At 40.5% G+C, this 22711-nt stretch overlaps 1 protein-coding gene across 8 annotated transcripts in view; it reads right to left on the bottom strand.

Annotated features, from left to right (window-relative positions):
- The window catches only part of MTUS1 (microtubule associated scaffold protein 1), a 130658-nt gene that overhangs the window by 35931 nt on the left and 72016 nt on the right, over positions 1-22711 (bottom strand). The window contains exon 1 of one of the 8 annotated variants that reach the window (XM_037382137.1): positions 19619-20082. The exons of the other annotated variants lie outside the window; for them this stretch is intronic. Coding sequence (XP_037238034.1) covers positions 19619-19739 — 121 coding nt within the window. The 5' untranslated portion in view covers positions 19740-20082. Of the gene's footprint in view, positions 1-19618; positions 20083-22711 lie in introns of those variants that run through there. 8 annotated transcript variants of the gene reach the window in all.

Raw genomic sequence — 22711 nt, 5'->3', positions numbered from 1 at the left:
GGACGTCACGCCAAAAGCCACTCCCAACAGTCATTTGATCTGTGCATCAATCAAAGTATGCCTGGGCATCAGTAACCAGGTTTCTTGCAACACAGCTAAACAGTGTGCAAGGACACAGCGCACCCTTCCTTTCCAACACAAAAGCTCAAAAGGAGCTTGGATTGCCTGCAGGAGGTGAAACCCAGACAGTTCAACTGCACTTAGTTATTTCAGCTGTATATTCAACAAGGTGATTATGCACCTGTCCTTCTGCTAATGTTTGCAGTGAGGGTTCAGGAGTACATCTGTGAACACGTTGGACATTGCCCCACTCCCACTGCACACCTTCCTCATTCCCACAGCTTGCAATGCTCTTTCAGCAGTCTTTGGAAGAACCCAGATCCTGAGGAAGCCCTCTAGTCCACAAAAAATAAACAGTTACCAGAGCAATATAGGAAGACCAACCAATGAGATACTTTTGGCAGTAGCCAAAGCCTTTTAGCTACCAGATCAGAGTGTGACTTCTCTCTGTAAAAGCTAAGGCTTCTTACTTTTAAGCACAGAGCTTGTAACAGGTCTAGGTGCCACGTAAAAACAGGTAGATTAATAACACAAGGCTGTTAGCTGTTTTGTTAGACAGTAATTTAGTTACCCAGTCATTGGATTAACTTTGGAAAAAATGACCAACACAACATAGACCTTGGTCTACAGAAGGCGTCAGTCTGCCTTCAAAGAGGTGAGTTGGTATTCAGCACAATACCCAGCAGAGTGGAACTTGGAGCAGCACAAAAGCTGGAGCCCAGGAGAACTTTTACACCACACCTTTGGCCCTGCCATGGCTCCAGGATGCTTTTGGAGACAGTCATGATCCTACAGACACCCCAGAACAGAGGGCCTATGCTATTTGTTCAAAACTGCAATAACCCCACCACCACTGGTTTGGGCTGGGAAGCATCACTAAGAATGCCAGCAGATGCAGGATTTCCAGCTCACCACAGTACTGCTGGCCAAAAAGCTAATCTTGAGGAGTCCCACTTGCAATAAAAGTTTACTGCTCGCTTGCCAGTTTGCCTCCTACACTAGTCCAGACACACTCATGGGACCAGGAAGGTATCAGAGACACATCCTTCACACAGACCATCTCATGACTTGAAGATATCCCCCAACTGTCCTGCTATCACAGGGGTTATCACAGCTCTGGTGGACACACCACCTATGGTGGAGCTTTTTTCCAGGTCTCTGTATCACCTGCCAGGCAGTCACACATGGGCTTTCCGATGGGATTTCCCTAGCACAACTACAGGCTGCAGCTTCTTCCCCCCTTGCCCCATTTCTAGCTGTATAGCTATCCTGAGAGTTATTCTCATACCACTGAAGACCTGACTGCAGAAGCACAACCTGAAGTTTGAATCCATGTAACATCTTTGCAGAAGATTTAGGTAGGTGAAGAGAGCCAGGTATAAGCACTAGCAATACTTCTGCACCCCCAGACCAACACCTGCAGTAATTCAGCTCAGCAGTGTAACACTTCATTCCAATCTTCACCATACCTTAGTGGTTCCTAAAAATCTCACAAACACAGGTGAAGCACTTGCAGAGACCTTGTCAGATACGCCCTGGCAACAAATAAGAATCGAGCTGAACTGATTTTCACTGGTTCAGTTATGATACAGGTGGACAACAAGTAGGTTCCATTTGTGAGAGGGAAGGTATTCACTCGGCTCATAGATGTAACTATCCAAGATCTTAATCTTCCTGGCAGCTTTTGGTAGCCAACACAGATCCTTTGTTTATACTAAGGGGAACAGCTCAAAGTGCCATCCGTCATAAGTTCTATTTTCTGGTGATTTTAAAGGTGTAATTCCATGAAGAGTGAATGTAGTGATTTCAGCTGGGGGGGGGGGGGGAGTAAGTGATGGTTTTGGGGTAAACAAATATTAAAAAAAAATGTGGGTATATCCAACCAGGTGTACCTCTTGGTTCCTCCCTAGAGGAACAGGCTCCTCCAGACAGTGACTCAGAGCAGAATCCTAACTGGGATCAAGGAGGGCTTGAGGGAAGCTTTTCTCTATAAGCTACATCGAAAAGCCTAGCTGACAAAGCTCAGGTGACTAAACTAGGTGCTGCAATTGTCACTCCTGTCCAACATCACCAAATTCAAAGGCTTCAGCCTCCTTTCTACACGTCTGTGCACCCATCACAATTGCCAAGTGCCCTCTGCTACAATGCTATAACTGAAGAAAAGCTGACCTTGGAAACTGGTCTCTTGCTCTGTTGCATACATTCATTCCATCCAGAGTGTAAATCAATGTGTTTGGTACATTCCTTCTTCAAACTAAAAGGTCCGATCACAAAGGACTCTGGGGATTTGTAAACATCATCCTCCTCACATAGCTTCCAGGCAGGTTTCAATTACTTTTCTCCACTCTGGGAGACACTCTAAAATCTCACCTATAATTAAACTTGTGGGTAGATACTACAAAGCAAATTGAAAGTCTACAGAGGTTGCTGCTGCTCTGAATTTTATAACCTCTCAGAAGGAATACCTAGTAGCTAGTGACACATGGACAATAGCTTTCATCAATACACAAGTTTCCCAACCTAGAACTTGTCTCAGAATTATCAGTCTCTGCTGCTTTACCTCAGCTTCTACTCCAGCTGAGACACCTCTATCGTTGATACATCTCAAGTACCTTAATGTTTTCTCCTGTTTAGGAAAAACCCTCCTGATTTCATAGACAAACAGAAATGAAACACTGATAAGGACTTCCTCTCAAGAGTAAATTAATGATTAGAGCAAAACAAAGAAAGTCTTATTTAAACAAAATCTGGTCTGTTTGGGTGGGGTATGCTGGGGGGTTTGGGGTCTTTTGTTTTGTTTTTAAAGTATTTCTTTTGCTTTACAGAAACACAGAAATCTTTTACACAATTAGCTACCAGCAAACACAAAACATCCCTATTTCTATAGCTCTAAAATTAGAATAAAATACACGAAGTTAAAACATCTGAGGAAAGCCCCATGTATAGTTCTGAAGTCAGCATAGAAACTCACTAAACCACAGTAAGTTACATTTGACAGTGTTAAGTAATACAGTACATTTGAAATATTAAATAAAAGAATTTAGACAAAGCTTACAGTGATTCATACAAAAAAAAAAATCCACTACTTTGACCTTCAGGGTGGTTTCATGTTCTGTGAGACTGACTAGTTTGTACAACTAGGACTGGAGTCTGACTGAAAACAGCAACCAGGTATTTTCACTTCCCAAACATGAAAGAGGAAGAATCTACTTGCATCTATATGTTGACTTTTCCCTTTTTTAAGAAGTCTATTTCAGACCTAGTTGTAATTGGTAACTGAACACACTACCCCAACAACAACAACAAAAAAACCCCCAAAAACCAAAAAACAAACTCACAAAACCACCGATCCACAAAAAAACCCTCCCCACCCCTTGGACTTCTTGAAAGGAGAAAGACCAAACCAAAAATGGAAAAAGAGTAAGAACAAAGCGTGGTACAGAATAGAGCTGAAGCTACACATAATGGGAAAGAACACCTGGACAAGAGTATATTCTTGCAGACTAGATATATACTCATATTTATGAAATTAGCCAAGTTAAAACTAAAATATTGAAATAAAAGTAAGGAAATGCTGGCAACGCACCCCACAAGACACACTGAACCAGGTTATGGAAAGCAGTACAAAATGTGTATCCTGTACAATATTAACAGTCATTAAACATTTTAGCTAACTGTGTTCAGTGGAGTTTTGAGTTGGATCAAATCTCTCCAAATACACTGATAAACACTGAAGTAAACTTGAAGGTCCACCTGTTTTTATTAGAGCTTGAAGAACAGAGGCCTGCACTGCTGACCTCTTCTCTAGATGCTTTATCTTTTCCTCCTGTAAGCGAGCCAGTCCCATTGAGGCAGTACTGCGTGACCCATGCATCCGATTCTGGGGTTTTTCCTTAAGGAGTTTTCAAATCTCAGTCTTGCATCTGAACCGGCCCATCAGCAAGTACACAACTTTGCCCTGTATGTTAATCTTTACACAGCCAGTTCTGAAGCCTCAAAAACCCCTATAGTTCTCCTGCCGTCCTCCCCTACCACAATGCGTACAAGCTATTCAAGCAATGCAACAGAAAGACTTCAGAACCATTCGATCTCACTGCTTTGATTTTAAAGTTTGCCTTGTACCAAGCTATGACATCTGACAGAGGGAGACTTAAGACCCGTACAAATAAGGAAGCTCGAGTTTAATCTGCAGCGGTACATACATTATCTTTGAGAGGACCTGGAAATTTAGCTAGCTGTAAATTAACAGCCTAAATTCTTTCAAGACTCCTGCTCTGAGCCCTAAATGCAGGAAGCAGATTCAAATATACAGGGAAAGGAGTCACAAAACCCAATTAGCAGTGTCTGCAGAGGGCCTGACAGGCCAGACATGGATGGAAGTCTTCCAACACCTGCAGCTGCTCCACAGCTTGGTCAACTGTAATTTTTGACTGCATCCAGCTTGGCAAGTGGCAAACACACACCTTCCTGCTGTGCCTCTCAGAGTCCAGGCTGGTGACTGTACAAACACAGACTCCTGCAGAAGTGATGTTTTGTTTCTAAGCTCTGCCTCAGGCCTGTCTGTATAGGCTGGCACAGACATCCCTAACTTGCTCTGTTCACACTTCAAGCATGTCAGTCATGAGCCCGTTCTAGTCTGCAGCAAAGTGACTTCATTTTTCAGAGCTGTGCCTGGACAATTTGCCTAACTGAAATGCTTAAGATGCTGCACCTCAGGAACTCTGCTAGCTGCTTATTTAGCTGGTTGTCTCAAAGCAGCTGCGGAAAGAGAAACAGTACTTCTCATCTTGCATCTCCCCATGCATCAACATGGTCTGAAGCCCAAGATGGCAACTAAGTACTTTCTAAAGAAGCATGGCAGCTCTCCCTTTCCTTTACTCTTGCTGTGACCTCCTGACTTTCCCTTAAGGTCAGGCACTAGTCCCTGTCCAGGAATACCAGCTTATTTTAGCTGTCCATCAGACTTTTCGAGCTGGTCTGAACAGAACAACCAACCACCACCACAGAGGCTTTTAAAAAAGTTGCAGGAACTCAAAAAAATTTAACTGCAGGCAGGTGAAAGCTGACCTGGATGCTTAAACTGACTCAGCAGGATTAAACCATACACCACAGAAATCCCTCTGCCCTTCTTTGCAGGGGTACAAAGGTTTTTCAGCATACAATTTTAAATGCTGTACAGCCTGGAGGGGGAGCGCAGAATCATCACATACTACTCCAGGCATTCAGTTTGAAGTACTGTTTCTGAAGTCTGTGCCTGTCCTCCCATACCAACTCATCCGCTGACTTACAGTATTATAGCACTGAATTCTAGCCCCCATATAGCATTTTAAATCCATTCGTTTTGCTCCTCGCTTCTAGCCACAGAACTGGATAGTCTCCTTAAACACATGATAGCAAAAAGGAAAGGGAAATCTCTGAAGCATTTACGTACTTCAAAGATCTCTATGCCTGTTTAATGTTTTAATCTCACGCTCAACACACACATATCTTACAGCACTGGCCACACAGGGTTTTACGCTGGTTGAAGCAAGTCTCTTCTGAAGCAAAACCTATTAGCATGTCAAATGCTTCCCTGTCCGTTACAATGCTGACTATTGAGTAAGAACCCAAATGTTTACAGACCATACCACAGTCCTGCAGCCTAAAGCCGTTACCTAGAAACTATAATATGCCACATACATCTTTTCATTAAGCTTCCTGCTTGTTGGCACAACAAACGGAGCACGAGCCAAGAGCACTGTTTCGTTATGGCATACTTTACACAGAACCAGGGGTGGAAGAAACAACCCGCAAATACAGGTGACTGGGAAGACACCAAGAGATAGCAAGCAAGGCCCATTTTCCAGCCGCACACCTTTCTGAGTGAGCCTTCGCACAATCTCCACAAAAGGCTCGGCAACCACAAGCAGTCCTTAACTCCTTCTGCATAAGGGTTCTTCTGAAAACAGATGCCGGTCTACTCCTTGCCAGTTAACCTGACACGTACTTCATGCCTTTCAGGCTCTGAAGTAACAACCCACAGAGTGCAGCACACCCTCTGCCCTACAGTGTGATGGTCTGGACTTTTTCTGTTGGGTTATGAGCATGCCCCTGACACCTTTCTGTGAGGGAGAACGTGCTCTCCCTGCAATCAGGAGGTGCCAGGACAGCCACAAATCCAAGGCAAGCAAATAGCAACAATCCAAGCGTGACATTGCACTGAGGCTCCCAGATAAGCCTCAGCATGTCATCTCTCCAGTTCCTACCCCAGCGAACTCTTACCCACATGACAGCCTTTGAACTGGGTTCCCTATGGGTATGTGCCTATTAAAATCAACCATCCGTTAAAACCTCAGTATTTCTCGACCAAAAATATACCTTCCGAGTGATTAACACTAATGTGCTTTTGTTTCCTTAACATGTCCTATGGCATACAGCTCTCAAGCTTGTACAACTGTTTTAGGACACTGTCACATGCACTACTGATCACCTGGAACACAGTGCTTTTCCCCCTAGAGGAAGCATGTTACCAACACACATTTTCGTTTGTCAGTAATTTGGTATAATCTGTTACTGTACTGATTAAGCATACAGAATCTCCATGTTGCATTAGCCTCACTCACATTTCTGAAGATTGTAACTTCTGTTTTACAACCTACATTAATCTTATACTGAAGCTTTGGAAGAAGCTTGATTATGATGTTTGTAAAGATACCTAAACTACATCTGACAAAATGCATTACCTTCCAAATTGCTGGTGGCTTCCAAAATTAAAGCACAAAGATGAGTGTTAGCTCAACCTGTCATTGGTGCAACTGCCTGATCAACCAGCTTGTGCATTTTCTAAAGAGCAAGTTTTGACCGGTGATCAAGACTCTTAAAACTGTGCCCTACACTTAATGTTACATGTTTCTTTGTAATTTCACCAGTAGCTGTTTCTTTTCCAGCCCTGATGAGGACCAAGTTAGTATCAGGTGAGATGATGTCTAATGGTCACACATTTTGTCAACCTCAGTAGTGGTGCATTTGCAAAGTCAGTGATGATGGCAGGAAAGAATTGTAAAAACTCTTCTTCAAAATAGCAAAGTCCACGTTTTCTAGCAGATGGAAAGTGGTAATCTTTACAAGTCACCTTTTACAAAGGACTTAAAGGAGTCCCAGACTTGAACGTTAAGTGTGTAATTAATGTATCCGAGAGATGTCTTGCCTGTTTAAATGCATAGTACACATGTAAGCCTGACTAATACTCTGAAATCTCAGCACTGCGTCCGTAACACTTTTTACCTCGTGTACCACAGGCCTATCTTAGAGAAGCGCTAGTTGAAATTAGAACATTTAACACACAAAGTGATTTTGTCTTAACATTGCATTCACAATATATTTAGTCATTTACTGGAACTGTAACATCTAGAATCAAATTAGCTTTTCATCTAGCTAGTATGTATCAAGCATGAATCTGAGCCACACATCAACTATGAAGAGGAAGGTATTAGCCCACCATACATCAGAGATGACTGCAAACTAAATAAAAAAATCTGAAATGCTATGCAATTTACAGAAGACAACTCTAACATGCACCAGCTAGACTACCAGTGGATCAGGGTTGTTCTGGTTATTTTCTAAATAACCGAGAATACTGCTGCTCAATTTCTTAGCTTGTTCTGAATTAGGACAAAGCCTAATACATGCTAGTTAACTACACGGTGCTACACACCGCTGTCTGAGGCAAAAGAAAAGGATGGGAACAACTGTAGAACTAGTTTATTGTACTAATAATGTAAAGTCTAGAGCATGGATGTTTTGATATGAGGGATGGGCCATATTTACACTAATAAAACAACTCTTCATCTACCTCCAAAAAAACCCCACTGAAGAAACCCATCCATTTTTAAGGACAAAACCGACCACAGGATGAAAAGTAATTGCATGAGGATATGTTGTGGTGCGCTGATGCCTTAGCTAGTAAGGACCAAGTTAAAGTTTGTGAACTGTATCACAATCTATTACCTTTGGTTTAGGCATTTGCATTTTGCTACATCAGTTCATCATATATGCCACAGGCAACCTTAAATCTTTGAATTCCCTAGGTTTTCAAGGAAGAAAATTGTTATACTGGATGTTAGCAATTCTGTTTAAGTTTCTAGTTCAGGTATTGCTGTCAGTAGGCATCTGAAGCAGTCCTCTTTTTCCTGCATACCTTCTTATAGTTGCCGCTGTGCCTTGTCATTCCTGAAACACACCCCTGCCCAAAGAACCAAGCACAGAGTGATGCTGAAGACTGATGCTCCTCACTCCTTTCTGCTCTTATTTCCTCTCCACTGCCTTTTCTTTCCATTTCCACCTCCTCCTGTACAAGAAGTTGCTCCTTGTTGTTTAGTGCCCTCTACTGCTTCAGCACAAGTACAGGACATGGTGCACTTTTGCCCTTCATTCTGCAGCCTCTGTCTACAAAGTCAGGACCCGGAGTCTACTAGGACAGAGAATCCCACCATGATTAGTTCATACCATCTGCAGGGCCTTCCTAGATCCCATTAATTGCCTCCCCAGTGCAAATCCTGATCCCTTCTTCTTACCTCCACATTGTTCTCAGATACGCTCAGGGCTGCCAGCTTCCAGGTCTGCAGATACGTAGACATGGGGTACCTTCACATCCAGGAAAAAACCTTCAGTGGGGACAGTGTGTGTGTGCATGTGTATGGTGTTACAGGAAGAAACCCACTACATATCCACATATGCATAGGAAAGCCTCACACAAAACCTGAGAGCAGAATGACATCAAGACAACCTTTCTCCTTTTCCAGCCTTCCTGAAGACCCCAGCGCTCACATGCGATCAGGGGTGAAGTTGCTGAAGCACAGCCAGAAGGGAAGAAGCCATCTGAGTTGCAATGCTTCAACTCATTCCTTCCTAAGTAGCGTAGTCCACCCTACAACGCTCAGTATCAGAAACACAGGACTGGAAGAAGCTTCCCAGAACTATTTACACCAGTCCTTGCAGAGGTCAGGTAAATGCTACCTAGACATAAAAGGCATTTCACCAGACTGCTCAAGTCTTACCACAAAACACCCCCCTGCATTTTTTCATACCTTTTCCTCCTGCTCAAGCTTCATCTGACTTCACGTACATTGAATCACTGACTATAATCTCTCTACATGCCACATATTTCATGCAGATACTAAAGGGCTAGCTGATAACTTTTCTCTTCTGCTCTCACACACGGACAGCAGTCTCCTATGTTTTGAGAAGTCACATATGTAGACAGCTTAACTATTTTTCAACTACTTCCAAAAGGGCCGGCAAGCAATGTAAGTATGCTAGAGATAATCATCAAGTAACTGGGAAAAACATTGTTACTTACAATTCTAAAAGAAGTTAACAGACTGAGTTTTTTTCATCATAAGTTTATTCTACATCTATGTATCAAACTTGGCTCCAACAACCCTAACAGCTATTTGTAGAAAGAACTCCAAACAAATCCAAACAGGATTCTTCTAACATACAGAATTAAGCCTTTTAAGTTTGAAAGTCTCTCTCTGCTTATGTATTATGGAGATCCACTTTGCTGCAAAGGTAAAAAAAACCCCAACCAACCAACCCACCCAGAACTAATTTGGAACTTTAACTGAATCACTGAACTTCACTTCGTGGATTGTGCCTGCCCGTAATTCAATGTAACAATTCTTCCTTCACAACCAACACATGATTAGTCAACTCTCAGAATGTGTATTAGCTTGCCTTAATGTTAGATTCAAGAACTTGATATTTCTGTCTAAATTTTTCTGAACTGCTCAAAGTCTTTTAGAGTAACAGTCTATGTGAAGCTCAGCAATTTGCAAGGAACCATAATCCTTCCTTGCAAACAACTGTACAAAAAAAAGACCAGTAAAATACATTTCTGACAACAAGACTAGCACATTAATATGCAACATCATTTCTTGCACAGTAACTGCAGCTGTGTTGGATGGAGAGGACAAAGTGGCTTTTACTCTGAACTCAGAAGCTATTTATTCAACCATTCCAGTATGAGATGATGTTATATGACTGCAACAAATGTCACTGACTTCAGCATGGCACTGAAATGCTGCCTAAAGGATATTATGGAATAAAAAGTAGGACGGACAGTGGGAATCAAAAGAGCCTCCAGAGCCTTAGTGATATTTTGTATTATTGCCTTTGTGCCAAAACTGTTTCTGGATGTATACAGCAGCAGCTTTCTCTGTTTATGAAACTCTACATCCATTTAAAGACAAATAAAAACAGATTAGACTCAAATTCACCGATGATATTCTTCAAAAAGCAAGGTGATGGCACTTCAAGCATGTAGGAAGCACTACAATCAGTGCTAAGTTATCCAGAATAATCATACTTTATCTACTAAAAGATCACTTAAAAGTTCAATTCTAACATTTTCCTCATAAAATACGTGACTGCAGTTTGCAATTTCCAATTACAAAATAAACAGCTAACATCCGAGTTCTCTTTTTGGTACATACAGATCCACTTTTTAGAGAAGTCACAAATTTTGTGAGTATAAAACGGAGTATGAAACAACTCAGAGACCAAGCTAGGGTGTGAATTTTGCCCACGGACACACACCAAAAAAAATTTAATAAAAATTCAGTGACAACATAGGCATGATTAAGCTTACAGGCTGGACACTAACTGATAAAAGTAAAATTTACAGTAATGTTCGACTTCCCAAATTCCTTCAGAATCAGTCCTCAAGCTCTCAGGAGCTATGCAGAAAAACACTAATGTAGCATTTTAAACATCGTTTGCAATGGTATCGCCCAATGACCTTGTTTCAATCAATATCTCGATTTGTTTTTAATAAGAGCTCAAAATGGCAGCCCAGCAGGCTGCTCCTCCTCAGCGACACTGAATTCATTAGATGAATTCAGGTTCAGTCCCAAATTAGGCGTTTTCCCAGAACTGAAAATTAACCTGTTACTTTGCAAAAAGTGTTAATCTATACTGTCATTTCCACACAACACAGCGGAGGCATACATTTACTCCATTTGCAGAGGACTACCCTGGCATATCTAGAAGATCACATAAGGGAAGTTGCATTAAACTTTTTCTATATATAACTAGAGGATTATCTATTTCTACAACTGTTTCATAGCTTGGTTAAGACTCTGGGTTACTCTAGATCAGTGCTGTTTCTCTAAGGCACTAGAAATGGTATTTTCACATATCCACATCCACTACTTTGGTTCACATAGAGTTATTTTTACTTTTACATATGTTGCTATCCTAATTTACAGTTTAAGCACCTGTACGATATATTAATCCTTTTGATTAAACATATCAACACAGTCATCATGAAGTAAAGTCTCTGCAGAATGAAGGAAAGTTTAAGCAGTTGCCAAAATTAGAAATAAGCTCACATGTTAAGGAAAGTGTATTTTAGGAGGCAGCAGCATAGCTGAACATGTGTCTGAAATCAACCTTGAAACAGTATTTTAAAGCTACCCTGCCAGTGAAAAACAATTTGCTGGTCAACAGAATGAAACTGCAACTCAACAGAACCACTTCAGTTGCTGCTGGTTAAAATCATCCTTGTGAAGTCAATCTTCCATGCTTTGATGCAAGTGCAAGACAGAAAATACGGCATCTCAAGTGCCCCACGCCAGCTCTAAGTGCTGCTGGAAACATCCTCTTTCCAAAAGACACACAAAATGCACTTACACAGCTCCTGGCAGTCACCACGTCATCGTTGAGGACCTGTTTGTGTATTTCCTGTTATGTTAAACAGCTTTCCTGTTATTAAGCAGCAAAGATGCCTCCCCAGGGACGTGCCTAGAACACTGCGCACCATTGTTTCAGGAGCAACGTGAGCACAACCCGACAGAGCCCACGTGAAAACATCTTCCCAAGCTGAAAACAAAACAGAACAGGGCAGCACTCAGTGCTTTTATTAGCCACAAGATACAGTAGGTCTCCATCCTTTGAGAGGTGCAGTCCTGCTGCTGCTTGCTGACCACAGCTGGAAGTTAAGGGACTTCTCTTCCCAATGACTCCCAACCAAACTGAGCAAGGAGAGACCACTTGGGCAGCGGCTCCCGACAGGCACCAGCACTCCCTGCCAGAAGCGACTGCTTGCCGTGCCTGCTATGGAGACCAAGCAGCTCCTGTGGAGGAGGTTTAAAACATTCACCACAACATTCTTTGCATTTAACGTTCCCCCGAGTCTCTTCTGTTTAAGCTAACAAGCAACTACAAAGACAGCAGATTTACATTTTTGCTTAATTGGGTGGTGAGGAGGGAGGGAGGGAAAGAAGACTACAGAAGTTTTCTTGAGAAGCTGATACCTCAGGCAACTGCAGTGTTCACTGGGGTATACCTGTCATTTACCGCAAAGACCAAAACCCCTATGGGAGGTTAATCCCTACACAAGATCTCTAACTACAAACACCTCTACTTGTGACACTAACAAATGCAGCAAGAAAAATATTCACTGCATATTACACATGCCTCTTCTCTTCCTTGACCCCAAGTCCTAGGTGAGAGATCCTTCCCAAGAATACAGGTTTAATAGGGTTATGCTTTTCATTTCATATTAGGACCTTTTTTAAGTGACAAAATGTCTTAATTTGATAAGCAAATTAAGCAGGTGGTGGATTTTACAGTAATATTTGTGGAAATCAGTGACCCTTGATTTTATATTGGTTATACATCAAGCGGCCCATGCTTATGTCTAAGAAAATCAAAGTTTTCTAGCCTTCTGTTTTATTTTGAGTAGAATAATTTTCAACTGACTTCAAGTAAGCTCATTCACTCTTCTGCTGGAGGCATTTCCAACATTCCTGTTTCGCTACTAAAAATACTTGAAAAGGCTTAGCAAAAAGTCTATTCTTATAATATATATAAACAAAACATTTTTAAAAGTTTACATATTCTGATATTAGCAATATTCACACAGGTAAAAATGAAGGCCACTGAAATATCCAAGTCTAAAAATACGATTAAAGAAATTAAGTCATTAATAAGTAATATTTGTAACACTTCTCCGACTTTTCTGCTGAAGGACTGCTAGTTCTCTTTAAGAAAAGGATGAGCATTCATTAAAAGAATTTCACCACAGATGTTCCCAGCTGTCCTATTTCCGGCCTAACTTGAAGTATTTCCATAACAACACATACAAACTGTTTACATGAGCATCCTTAAGAAGAACCTTTACTTGCTATAAATGTATAACCAGCATACTACCATGAGAAGTAGCAGCAAAAATTTTAACCAGGAGTTGAACACAGGACCCAGGGTTACTAGCAGCCTTGCTACAACCATTAGACAGCTGTAACGAAGATACCAATGGAAGGTGCATAAATAGCAACTATAACGAAACAACTCAGCCAGATAGACACCAGGTTATTCCAGGTGGGTTATTTCAACATTTGAGTATATCGACAGCTATATAGAATAGGATTATTTTTTTTAAGAAGGTTTAAAGATGTAAGTTATACTGCTGATGCATTCCTTTTTCAGAAGATCGAATGCTACTTTTTTTCTCCTTGTAGGACAGACAACAAAAACAATACTCCATGACCAGGAAAAGGTAATGGGGACAAGCACTGCTGGTGGACATGGCTAGAAAGGCGTGGTGATACTACTAACTAATCTAAATCATTAATTAATAATTCTGCAACACTAGTTGACCATATTATCATGGTAAAAAATAATTGTTTAGCCTCCTCTTAGAAATGAAGTTTAATTCAATCAAATCTTTCTGATGACAACACTACTCCACTGGACCATAGACAGTAGCTACGTTTACAGAAGAACACACCAAGATACAGGTAAACTCAGCAAGCTAGCCAGCTTGACCAATGCAGCCTTCACTGAATTTTGTTCTGGGGAGAAACAAGCCACATGAGATGTGGTCTGCTTGCAAATAATCTTCCAAATAAGTTAGCTTTTGGTAAGATATTTGGTGAAACAGTCAAGAGCGGTTTGAAACACCAGCACTTTTCCTAAAGGCATCAAATTATCAACTTTGGACCTAGGTTCTTCATATGAGTAATGCCACTCACGGATTAGAATTTTTTAAAAATAATAAAAACAGTGGAGACTGCTTCATTACACAACACTAAATTAACAGCCAATCTATAAACAGAAACTGTCATCTCTTGCCACTGAATGCAGTGAGAGTGGTTAGTGTGGTCCAAATCAATTCAGTACTGCCTCCACAGTACCTGACATTAATCATATTTGATGAACAGTGCTTAATGTTAATTATATCTGATTAATGGAAGATGCAAGAACTTTTTTGCCTTCACCCCCCTCCCAAATCAGTTTTCTATGCCACAGAACAGTGAGGCAAGTGGCTGAAAATATTTAAAACATTGCATTCCAGCACTGCAATTTCATAGTACAGTTTTCCTCAAAATAGCTATTGCTTTATGCCTTAGAAAGTTCACATTAAAAAAACGGAATAGGTAGTAATGACTTGTCTGAATACTGCAAGCCATTCCTACTATGGTAACAGATTCATCTGCACAAGCTACGAAACTGGAAGAGGCAGCTTTTAAAAGTTTAAGTTGAGTTTTACCACACTGGAAATCCCCTTAAGTAATTCAAAAGTTAATCAAGTTTTTAAGTGTAATTGTACCTGCCTATCCCTTTCAAACTCCGACCTGCTTCACAGCAATAGAAGTTGCAGCCAGACCCTTTTCACCTATTAGACATAGCAAGCAGGAGCAAATGCTTACTTAGAATATGTAATGATATTAGCAGAGATAATTTGCTTTTACATTTACTCTCCAATTTATTCTGAGATGGAAGTAGCAATTCTACTTATTTCATGTTGACAAATACTTGAAGCCATCCTTCACATACAATTAATCCATTTAAGTGAAGGAATAACAAAATCCAACATCACTCGCTACAGTGAAGCCAGAATACAGAAGTTGCCATGCATCTGCTTTTCACAGCAGTCCAGTTCTTTCTTCCATGATTTTTTTTTTTTTGAGCAAAGCTCCTCATTTTCATGCCTTATTAAATACATGCACAGTTTAAGCGTTAACATCAGAGATAGGTTATTGCTTTGACTTTGGCATGTTTTTTGTATGGTTGGAGGTGGGGGGTGGGGTGAGTTTCTGGAGTTTTTTTTAGCAGCCCCTTTCTGCTATCCAGGCTTGCTTTGAGAAGAACTAGCATTACCTTCATTTTACACCTACCGTAAGCACATCAATTGGATAAGACTTGAGTACAGATGATACTTTCAAACTCTAAAACACAGAGCCCTACCACCTGGAAATAAGAATCTCCATTTATCTATTACTTACATGTTACTGAAGCTATGACCTATTAAGACTGAAAACAAGGACATCAGGCAGGTCATTTAGTACCCAGTCTTGAACAGATAAAGTCAGGAGCAAAGAGCCTCATTGACTTCTACAGAAACTTGAATAAACGCAAAATCTCCCAAGACAAATGGTTTCCAGCTATTCAACTTCTTTTGTTCAGAATAAATAAGCTGGCTTTACTTCTGAACTATATTTTCCCTTGGTAGGTGACAGAAATATTTAACAAACTCATCCTGTATCATACCTCTTCAGCAGATTTTTAGATTTAGAATACTTAGTAGAGTTGAGTGTGTTGGCTCTCTTTCTACAGTTCTATATTAAACTGTAGTGTCAGACATTAATTAGTACTTCAGCTATTCTTCAAGGCAGAGAAAAAAAAAAAAAGGCTTATGAACAGTTGAGCAACTCGTAACACCTGAGGCTTTCAGAGTCCTTTAATAACACTGCTTCATGATATGAAGAAGTAATTCCATAGTATGCAATGTGATCTGAAACAATTTATAGGGAAGAAATTTTATTGGAAACGGATGTAATCTGCTCAAATAAACAGGTCTGTGATTTTTGCTTGTTATTAGCAAGGCAAAAGGCAAATTTTTAAAATTAGTATTGCTGAAATGACATCAGTTACTGTTTGTCCTCTGAGACACCTCTTGTTCCCAAGCTAGTAAGGGAGTAACTAGGTTTAGTAAGCTATGAAAGTCAATAGCAAGACAAGAGCACTAAGTACACTTCAGGGGAAAAAGAGAAAGAGGAAGAGCAGCAAGAAGGGCTGGATGAAAAACACCGAGAGAACAGTTTACCACAAAAGCAACAGTACAGTTCAGTATACAATCCTTGAAAAACTCTGAACAAGAGCTTTGACCTCCATTTGCAAAACCAGTTCCTTGTCTAGAATTTTATCTGTATGCAAGACAAAACTAAGTAACTCAAAATTACTGTTTTGAATCCCTGATAAAAGAATGTCTTTCTCTGGTAGTTCATACAGAATCATACAGAGATGATTTCTTCTGTCACACCATTGATGCATGACAAGCATAAGAGCATTTTAGTCAGTCTTTGCTAAAAAGCCTTAATTGTTTGATAAAGGAAGAAAATGTTACATTTCACCTCTGAAAGACACTGATTCACTTGACTTGTATCTATCATGTTCATGCAGTTCTGAAGCGTTGAGTTTTTTGTTGCAGTTACTACAAGTAAGTTTTACAAGTCACAGGATGGGTAAATAAAGCGTTTCCTGAAGCATTTCAGTGTTTTTGTTTTGCTGTAGAGGATACTCATTATATGCAGCTAACAATGCAGGTGCACTATACTTCCAGTAGCTGAGAAAAATGATGCTTCAATGTCCGCCTGCATTTAAAGGGAGAAAAGAAGTCTGGATTTGATGACCTTGAAGCAGCGTAGAGCACACAGCGATGGAAGTTAAGACACAAGGCAAGAAGCTGAAGGGCCTTAAGAAACACTTTAAATTTTATGGCAAAGCTCCTCTGGATTTATTCCATTCCTAGGAAAAAAATCCAATTTTATCTGGTTTCTCCTGAACAGGCCATATGCTTATGCTACAAGGTATCAGAATTACTCTCATTACTTTGACACCTCCACATGGACAAGACATAAGCAGCTGAAAGATGCATTTAACTATAAATGCAATGACTTACCTAGACTAACTTAAAAACTGCATGTCCAGCCATACTACATACTGTGAAGAAACTGCGGCATGCCGCTGCAAAATACCCTCAAGTCAGAATGAAAACCCAAGAGTGAGTTCTAGCCTCTTCCTCCCAACAGTGCTCACATCCTAACATCACCAAGTTACTGCACTGCAGGCTGTCAGCCAGGACATGGTAACAGAAGAATCCATCCTGATCTGTGCTCTAGACTACTTTAAAACTCTACATTTCAACAACCATCATTAAGTACCTCAAGGATGCTCTACTGTCATACGAGGTGGTTGGTCTATGTTACTATGAAAGGGAGCAAAGCACGAAATCCATTAAAATGTTTAGTAAGAGTGCAATCTACACCAAACCAGAACTTAACGTTGCTTACATAATGCTTATACATATTCACATTCCTACGTGGACCCTGTCACTCTTTTTTTCAATTACTCCCTCCTCATTTGTTGACACAGTCCCTACTATACTCTATTTCTCATTGCTTTTGTGACCTTAGAAAGAAGCCACATGTCATTTTAATCCAATTAAACCACTACAAGGCAAGATACTTATACTGGTGCTGCAAAAACAAATAGGGCTCCTCCAGGCATTTAACAAAAAAAGAAATTGTGATATACATTGTCCTTGTCTGATCCACTACTGTTGCTGAGCGAACCTGAAATACCTTGTCTGATCCACTACTGTTGCTGAGCGAACCTGAAATAATCACTAACAAGCTTCAATGCATTCCACTGCTTCTAAAACCACAGTGCATCTATACATACTTGCACTCTCTACGACAGAATATGACCTGGTTTTCAGATGCCCTACTTTTTTGGTATATTCAGCTCTAGCTAACCACTGGTCAGCTTTCTGCTAACACACTGACTTCCTACAAGACACAGCGACAGCGAAGCAGAAGGGGGAGACTAGGCAAAAACCCCTCCAAGCTTTCAATGCTATATCATTAACCAGTACATGCTGCACATGAGGAAAACACACAAAAGGTCTATTCAGCAGTTCTTATTTAGTGAAGTGCTGCTTAACTGGAATACAGAGCTAGCCATCTATTTTACATGCCATATTTAACAGAGGCATCCTGCAGGCAGGTTTTGCTTTCACATCAGTCAAATTCAAACCACAAATGGATTCTTATCATTCTGAAATTCCCTTGATACATGCACTGACAACTATTTTTATTTTTTTAGAAATTATACAAATTTCAGTAGCAGTTAACAAGCATTTGGAATACTGAACCTCATCTCCCTCCACTCTCTTTTAGGATTTTTGTCCCTGGAATAAGCACTATGTGGAAATTTCACACTGTTAATAACATCAAGGATGTAGGTATACGCACAAACAGTCCCTTACCTAAAAAATTTTAGCATCAAGGTATTTTAATCCTAGCTTAAAGCCATGCAAGCAAGCTGCAAACAGAAGCCTACATTACGTTTGACAGTCAGCCTGAATTACGTTCATAACTGAATTTATCATCCAGAAGGAACTCAGAAATCAGATATACTTTGCCAAGGATAAGTAATGAGAAGGCAAATGGTTTAAGCTCCTATGTGAAATGCCAGGACAGGAAGGAAAGCTGACTGGCAGAAATTAACTCCAAAAAATAAAAGCAAAGAGGGTGCTGTTGGAGACAGAAAGAAAATGCCTGAGAGGAAGAGCTTCTGCAGAACTAGTTTATGTAGCTGCTCACTCCTCCTTACGTAAAACAAGAAAATTATGAATAGTGCAGTGGAGGAAAAAATTTATGTAACATGCAGGCTGCCATCAGTTTCTCTAGATGTCATGCAACTTAGCTAAAACAAACAACTGCCACCCTCCACCAAAACAACACATGTATGTCCTGGCACAAAGCTCAGCTTCCGTATCTTGTTCCCATTCCAGATACTTGCTTTATTTGCTTTACCTGCCACTGAAGATGAAAATCAGGTCAGATGCAGCTGAGAATTTTGTGGTGGGTTTTATGTTTGGTTCTTTTTTTGAAATCTTGGGGGTGGCAGGGAAGGTTAGACACATACACACTAGAGTGTCTCTAAACTTTTTAGGTTTGCAGCAACACAAGTAGAGCATAAAAGTTTGCTTGTCCTGCTTGCACATAACATGTATTTAACATGACATGTATGTCAGCAGAATCTACATGTAAGTATTAAAATATTTCTCTCAGACAGAAAGCCACATCACGACAGCTTGTATTCATCCCACTTCCCTCCCTGTTTCTGCCCCGCACGCAATCAAGGTATAGAAAAGACAGCGCTCCTGGCAAATAATCACTAAAATTATTAGATAAATATTTAATAGCACAGACTTCCTGATACTGTTTTTGGACTCGTGCAAGGAAAGAGAAAATTCCAATTGGCATTTCATAAACCAAATAAACATCTTCCAAACGAGCAGCTCAGCACGGGTGCATGCACACAGACACTTACAATTTGAAACTACTTTGCTTAAAAGTCAGACTCCTGTATGAAAACCAAAAACTTTCATACCCAGCGTGGGTTTTATTTGCTAAAACAAGCTGCTGTTGAAATAAACAAGATATTCCCTCAATACATGCTCTCAATTATCATACTAAAAAAAACAAACCACCAAAAACACCACACAAACCTGTATGAAATATAACAGTGCTTTTCTTGTAGCCAGAAGGTAGACGAATGTTTCGGAGCAACCCCTTTGCCGTCAGCCTTACACGCATGTTGGATAAGGAAAATTTCGGGGACCATAACATGTCTTCAGTGTAATTGGAAGGTAAATAAGCAAGAAAACGCCTCCATGTACTGTCACATACTATGTTTTTAAATCACTACTAGCAGAAGTGGGTAATTCTTGCTAAAGAAAACAGGCTTGAATAAATAAGCAAGTCTCCATTCCTTTGCTCTTATTCCTTATGCAGACAAGCAAAAAAAAAAAAAAAAAAAAAAATCAGTAAAAGCAGATATCCACGGCGTAAATGCTGCTGGCAGCTTCTCCTCACCAGATGTTGTGGCAACAAAGCTCGTCCTCAGAATAAAACCGACTTAGTGATTCGGAAAAACAACAGCCTCCAAATTGCATCACAGTGTTGATGCTTAATCTGCTACGGGACTCTGTGGGCTGGGAGCTAGAAAAGGAGAAAAGGGAGGAGGAGGATGAGGAGGTAGGAGGAGGAAGTGGGTGGTCTCCCAAGCTGAATATATCATCCAGCAATATCACAGACCATGTAATTGTTCTTTAGAGACTGTTAGAAAGATTACTTGAACATTCTTGGAGACATATTTCTTCTCTCCAAGAATGCTTTCAGGGCGTTTTTTTCTTTTTTATTTCTTACTAAACAGTTTCTTTCAGTGGACATGAATTAATCAAAATAGATTTATCAGCTAACATTTTCTACCAGAGTTTCTTTTGGCATTAAATATTATTTCAACATTTAAAGTCTTAACAAATCTACAAACACATCTATTCCCTAAGAATAATTCAGTATTTGAGATCTGCTTAAGGGAAATACTATTTAGCTTGGCAGCTCAACACTGCAGATGCTTCCAATTTATCAGAAAAGGAGCAAGGAAGCAGGCATCAATTCTGTATTAAATCAGATCTCTGTCAGCTGGGTTTTGAAGGCACCCAAACATTGCAGCAAACATGCAGTGTTACAGGAGTTCCTTCAAAATAGATGCTGTCTCTATATTTGACTAGTCCTCTTCAAAAAATCTTCTTCTTACTGTTTAAATGACCTCAAAAGTTTTGCATATACTTTGGTCCCTTTCAGCTGCCACTAGCGAAAATAAAATTAGAAATAAGAGTCAGAAACCAGAAAACAGAGGAGTAACTGTTTTACAGCGATCAGAAAATGTCACATTTTTCACCTATGATCATGACTATAAATACATGCATTGGCCACTTTCCTGTGTAAACAGAAACATTTCACTACTTTGCCTACAGTCAGCAGCTGCCTTGCTAGGCAGCCATAGGAGCAGGGACCACCCAAGTATCTCAGAGCCAATGCAGGAGACGAGACAGTAACTCATACCTCTTTTGGGGTAGCTTGAAGAGCTTCCCTCAAACAGCCTTTTTATCTTTTTAGAGACAACAAAATCAGGTACTTTTCCATTGATTCCGCACTTCTACCATTTCACCAAACCACAGCTAATGCTCTCTAGCACCTATCCCTCTGACAGTTTTTCCAGTTCCAGAAACAATTAACCCAACTTGCTCTGGAGCAGGTAGAACCCAAAGCAAACAATCACACTGACAGGTCTCATCCCAGTGGTACCTTAACTGTCCTCTCCTTACCACAAATCTATTCTATTTTAACAGCATGTCTTCCTTGCTCAAGATGCGTAACATTTTAAATTCTCTAGTGCTTATTTCCCACATCACCTGGAAAGAAAAACATCATTCTGTCACTTTATCCTGGTCTCTGGGTGTCTCTAACATCACATAGGCCAGTGCAGTGCTAATAAAGCAGCTCATTGTAAGTAGAGCAAAAGAGCTGCAGCCCAGCATCAAGACCCTCAGAGCCACGAAGCCAGCCTCCACAGCGTACCGTGGGAGAATACTGCTGAATGTTTTATGATCGTGTACCAAAATATTTATTTCCCAGCACAGCCATGTACCACCAACTCTGAAGTACTATAATACATCTTCAGTCCACACAAAGCCATTCAAAATAAGTACAATGACAGTAAATTAGCTTTTTTTGTTTGGTTCCCAGGGCAGCCCCTGCACACAGCAGGGCATGCATGTCATTAATGCTAGAAAATCCTCATCTGTTCCTTCTAGTCTGAAGAGCTTTGGCACTAGCAATGTGTGTTCATCTATTTTTCCAACAGCCCGCAAATGCAGACCCTTTCCTAATACCATAGCACTATCAAAGACATCACCTCCTTTCTGTGCTGGATGATGATTATGCTTGGAAACCACACTCAGCAGTAAACCAGAAGGCTTGTTACAGCACATTAGAGTAACCTTGCATATTCAGTGTAGTTCATTAGCCCATCTCTTCAAATATTAGGTCAGTATTGCCAAATCCTTTCTTAATGAAGGCGTCTAGAGATTTTGACCAGGCCTACAGCCAGTCTTCAAACACCATTCAATACCCAGCCATACTAGGTTTTACCTTTCTGCCAGGGCACCCATAGAAACTCTCTTTTTGTCTTCCTCCTGCCTCCCAACAGCTCCCGAAGGGAGGAACTGCTCCACGCAGTAAATGTTCTCTCACCATCCCAATCTGATGTTCTCAAAGGCAGAAACAGTGCAAACAGGTTAAAAAAAAAAAACAAAACACCCCCCAAAAAACCCATATCACCACCCCCCACTACAACAAAAAAACCCCAAACTATAAATCAGCAACAAAATCCCGACACCCCAAAAACAACCCACCATCTCTCTCCATCCTTGCAATAGTGCCTAGGAAAAAAGTAAAGAACTTCTCATTAGCCTGAAAAACCAGAGAAGTTAAGTGCCCCATAGAAACTGTAACTTCCTTGGTAGGAATAGGAGCTAGAGCAAAGATTCTGTAAAGGGCAAGCATGAGGTAATGAACCAGTCTGAAGACTGAGGAAGGAATGAATCATCAGGCAAAATATGAGCAGATAAAAACTCTATATGGACATCAAAATCCTTGTAGCAGAGACACGAACACTTTTTACACAGACACACAAATAATAATTTCACTGCTTCCTCTTTCCCACCCTTTGCTTGGGTGGAAATAAGCCATGAAGC

This window comes from Falco rusticolus, chromosome 1 (genome assembly GCF_015220075.1).
Source record: "Falco rusticolus isolate bFalRus1 chromosome 1, bFalRus1.pri, whole genome shotgun sequence".
Taxonomy (NCBI): Eukaryota; Metazoa; Chordata; class Aves; order Falconiformes; family Falconidae; genus Falco; species Falco rusticolus.
The sequence above is the reverse complement of the archived record's forward strand: the minus strand, read 5'-3'. Positions and strand labels throughout refer to the sequence as shown.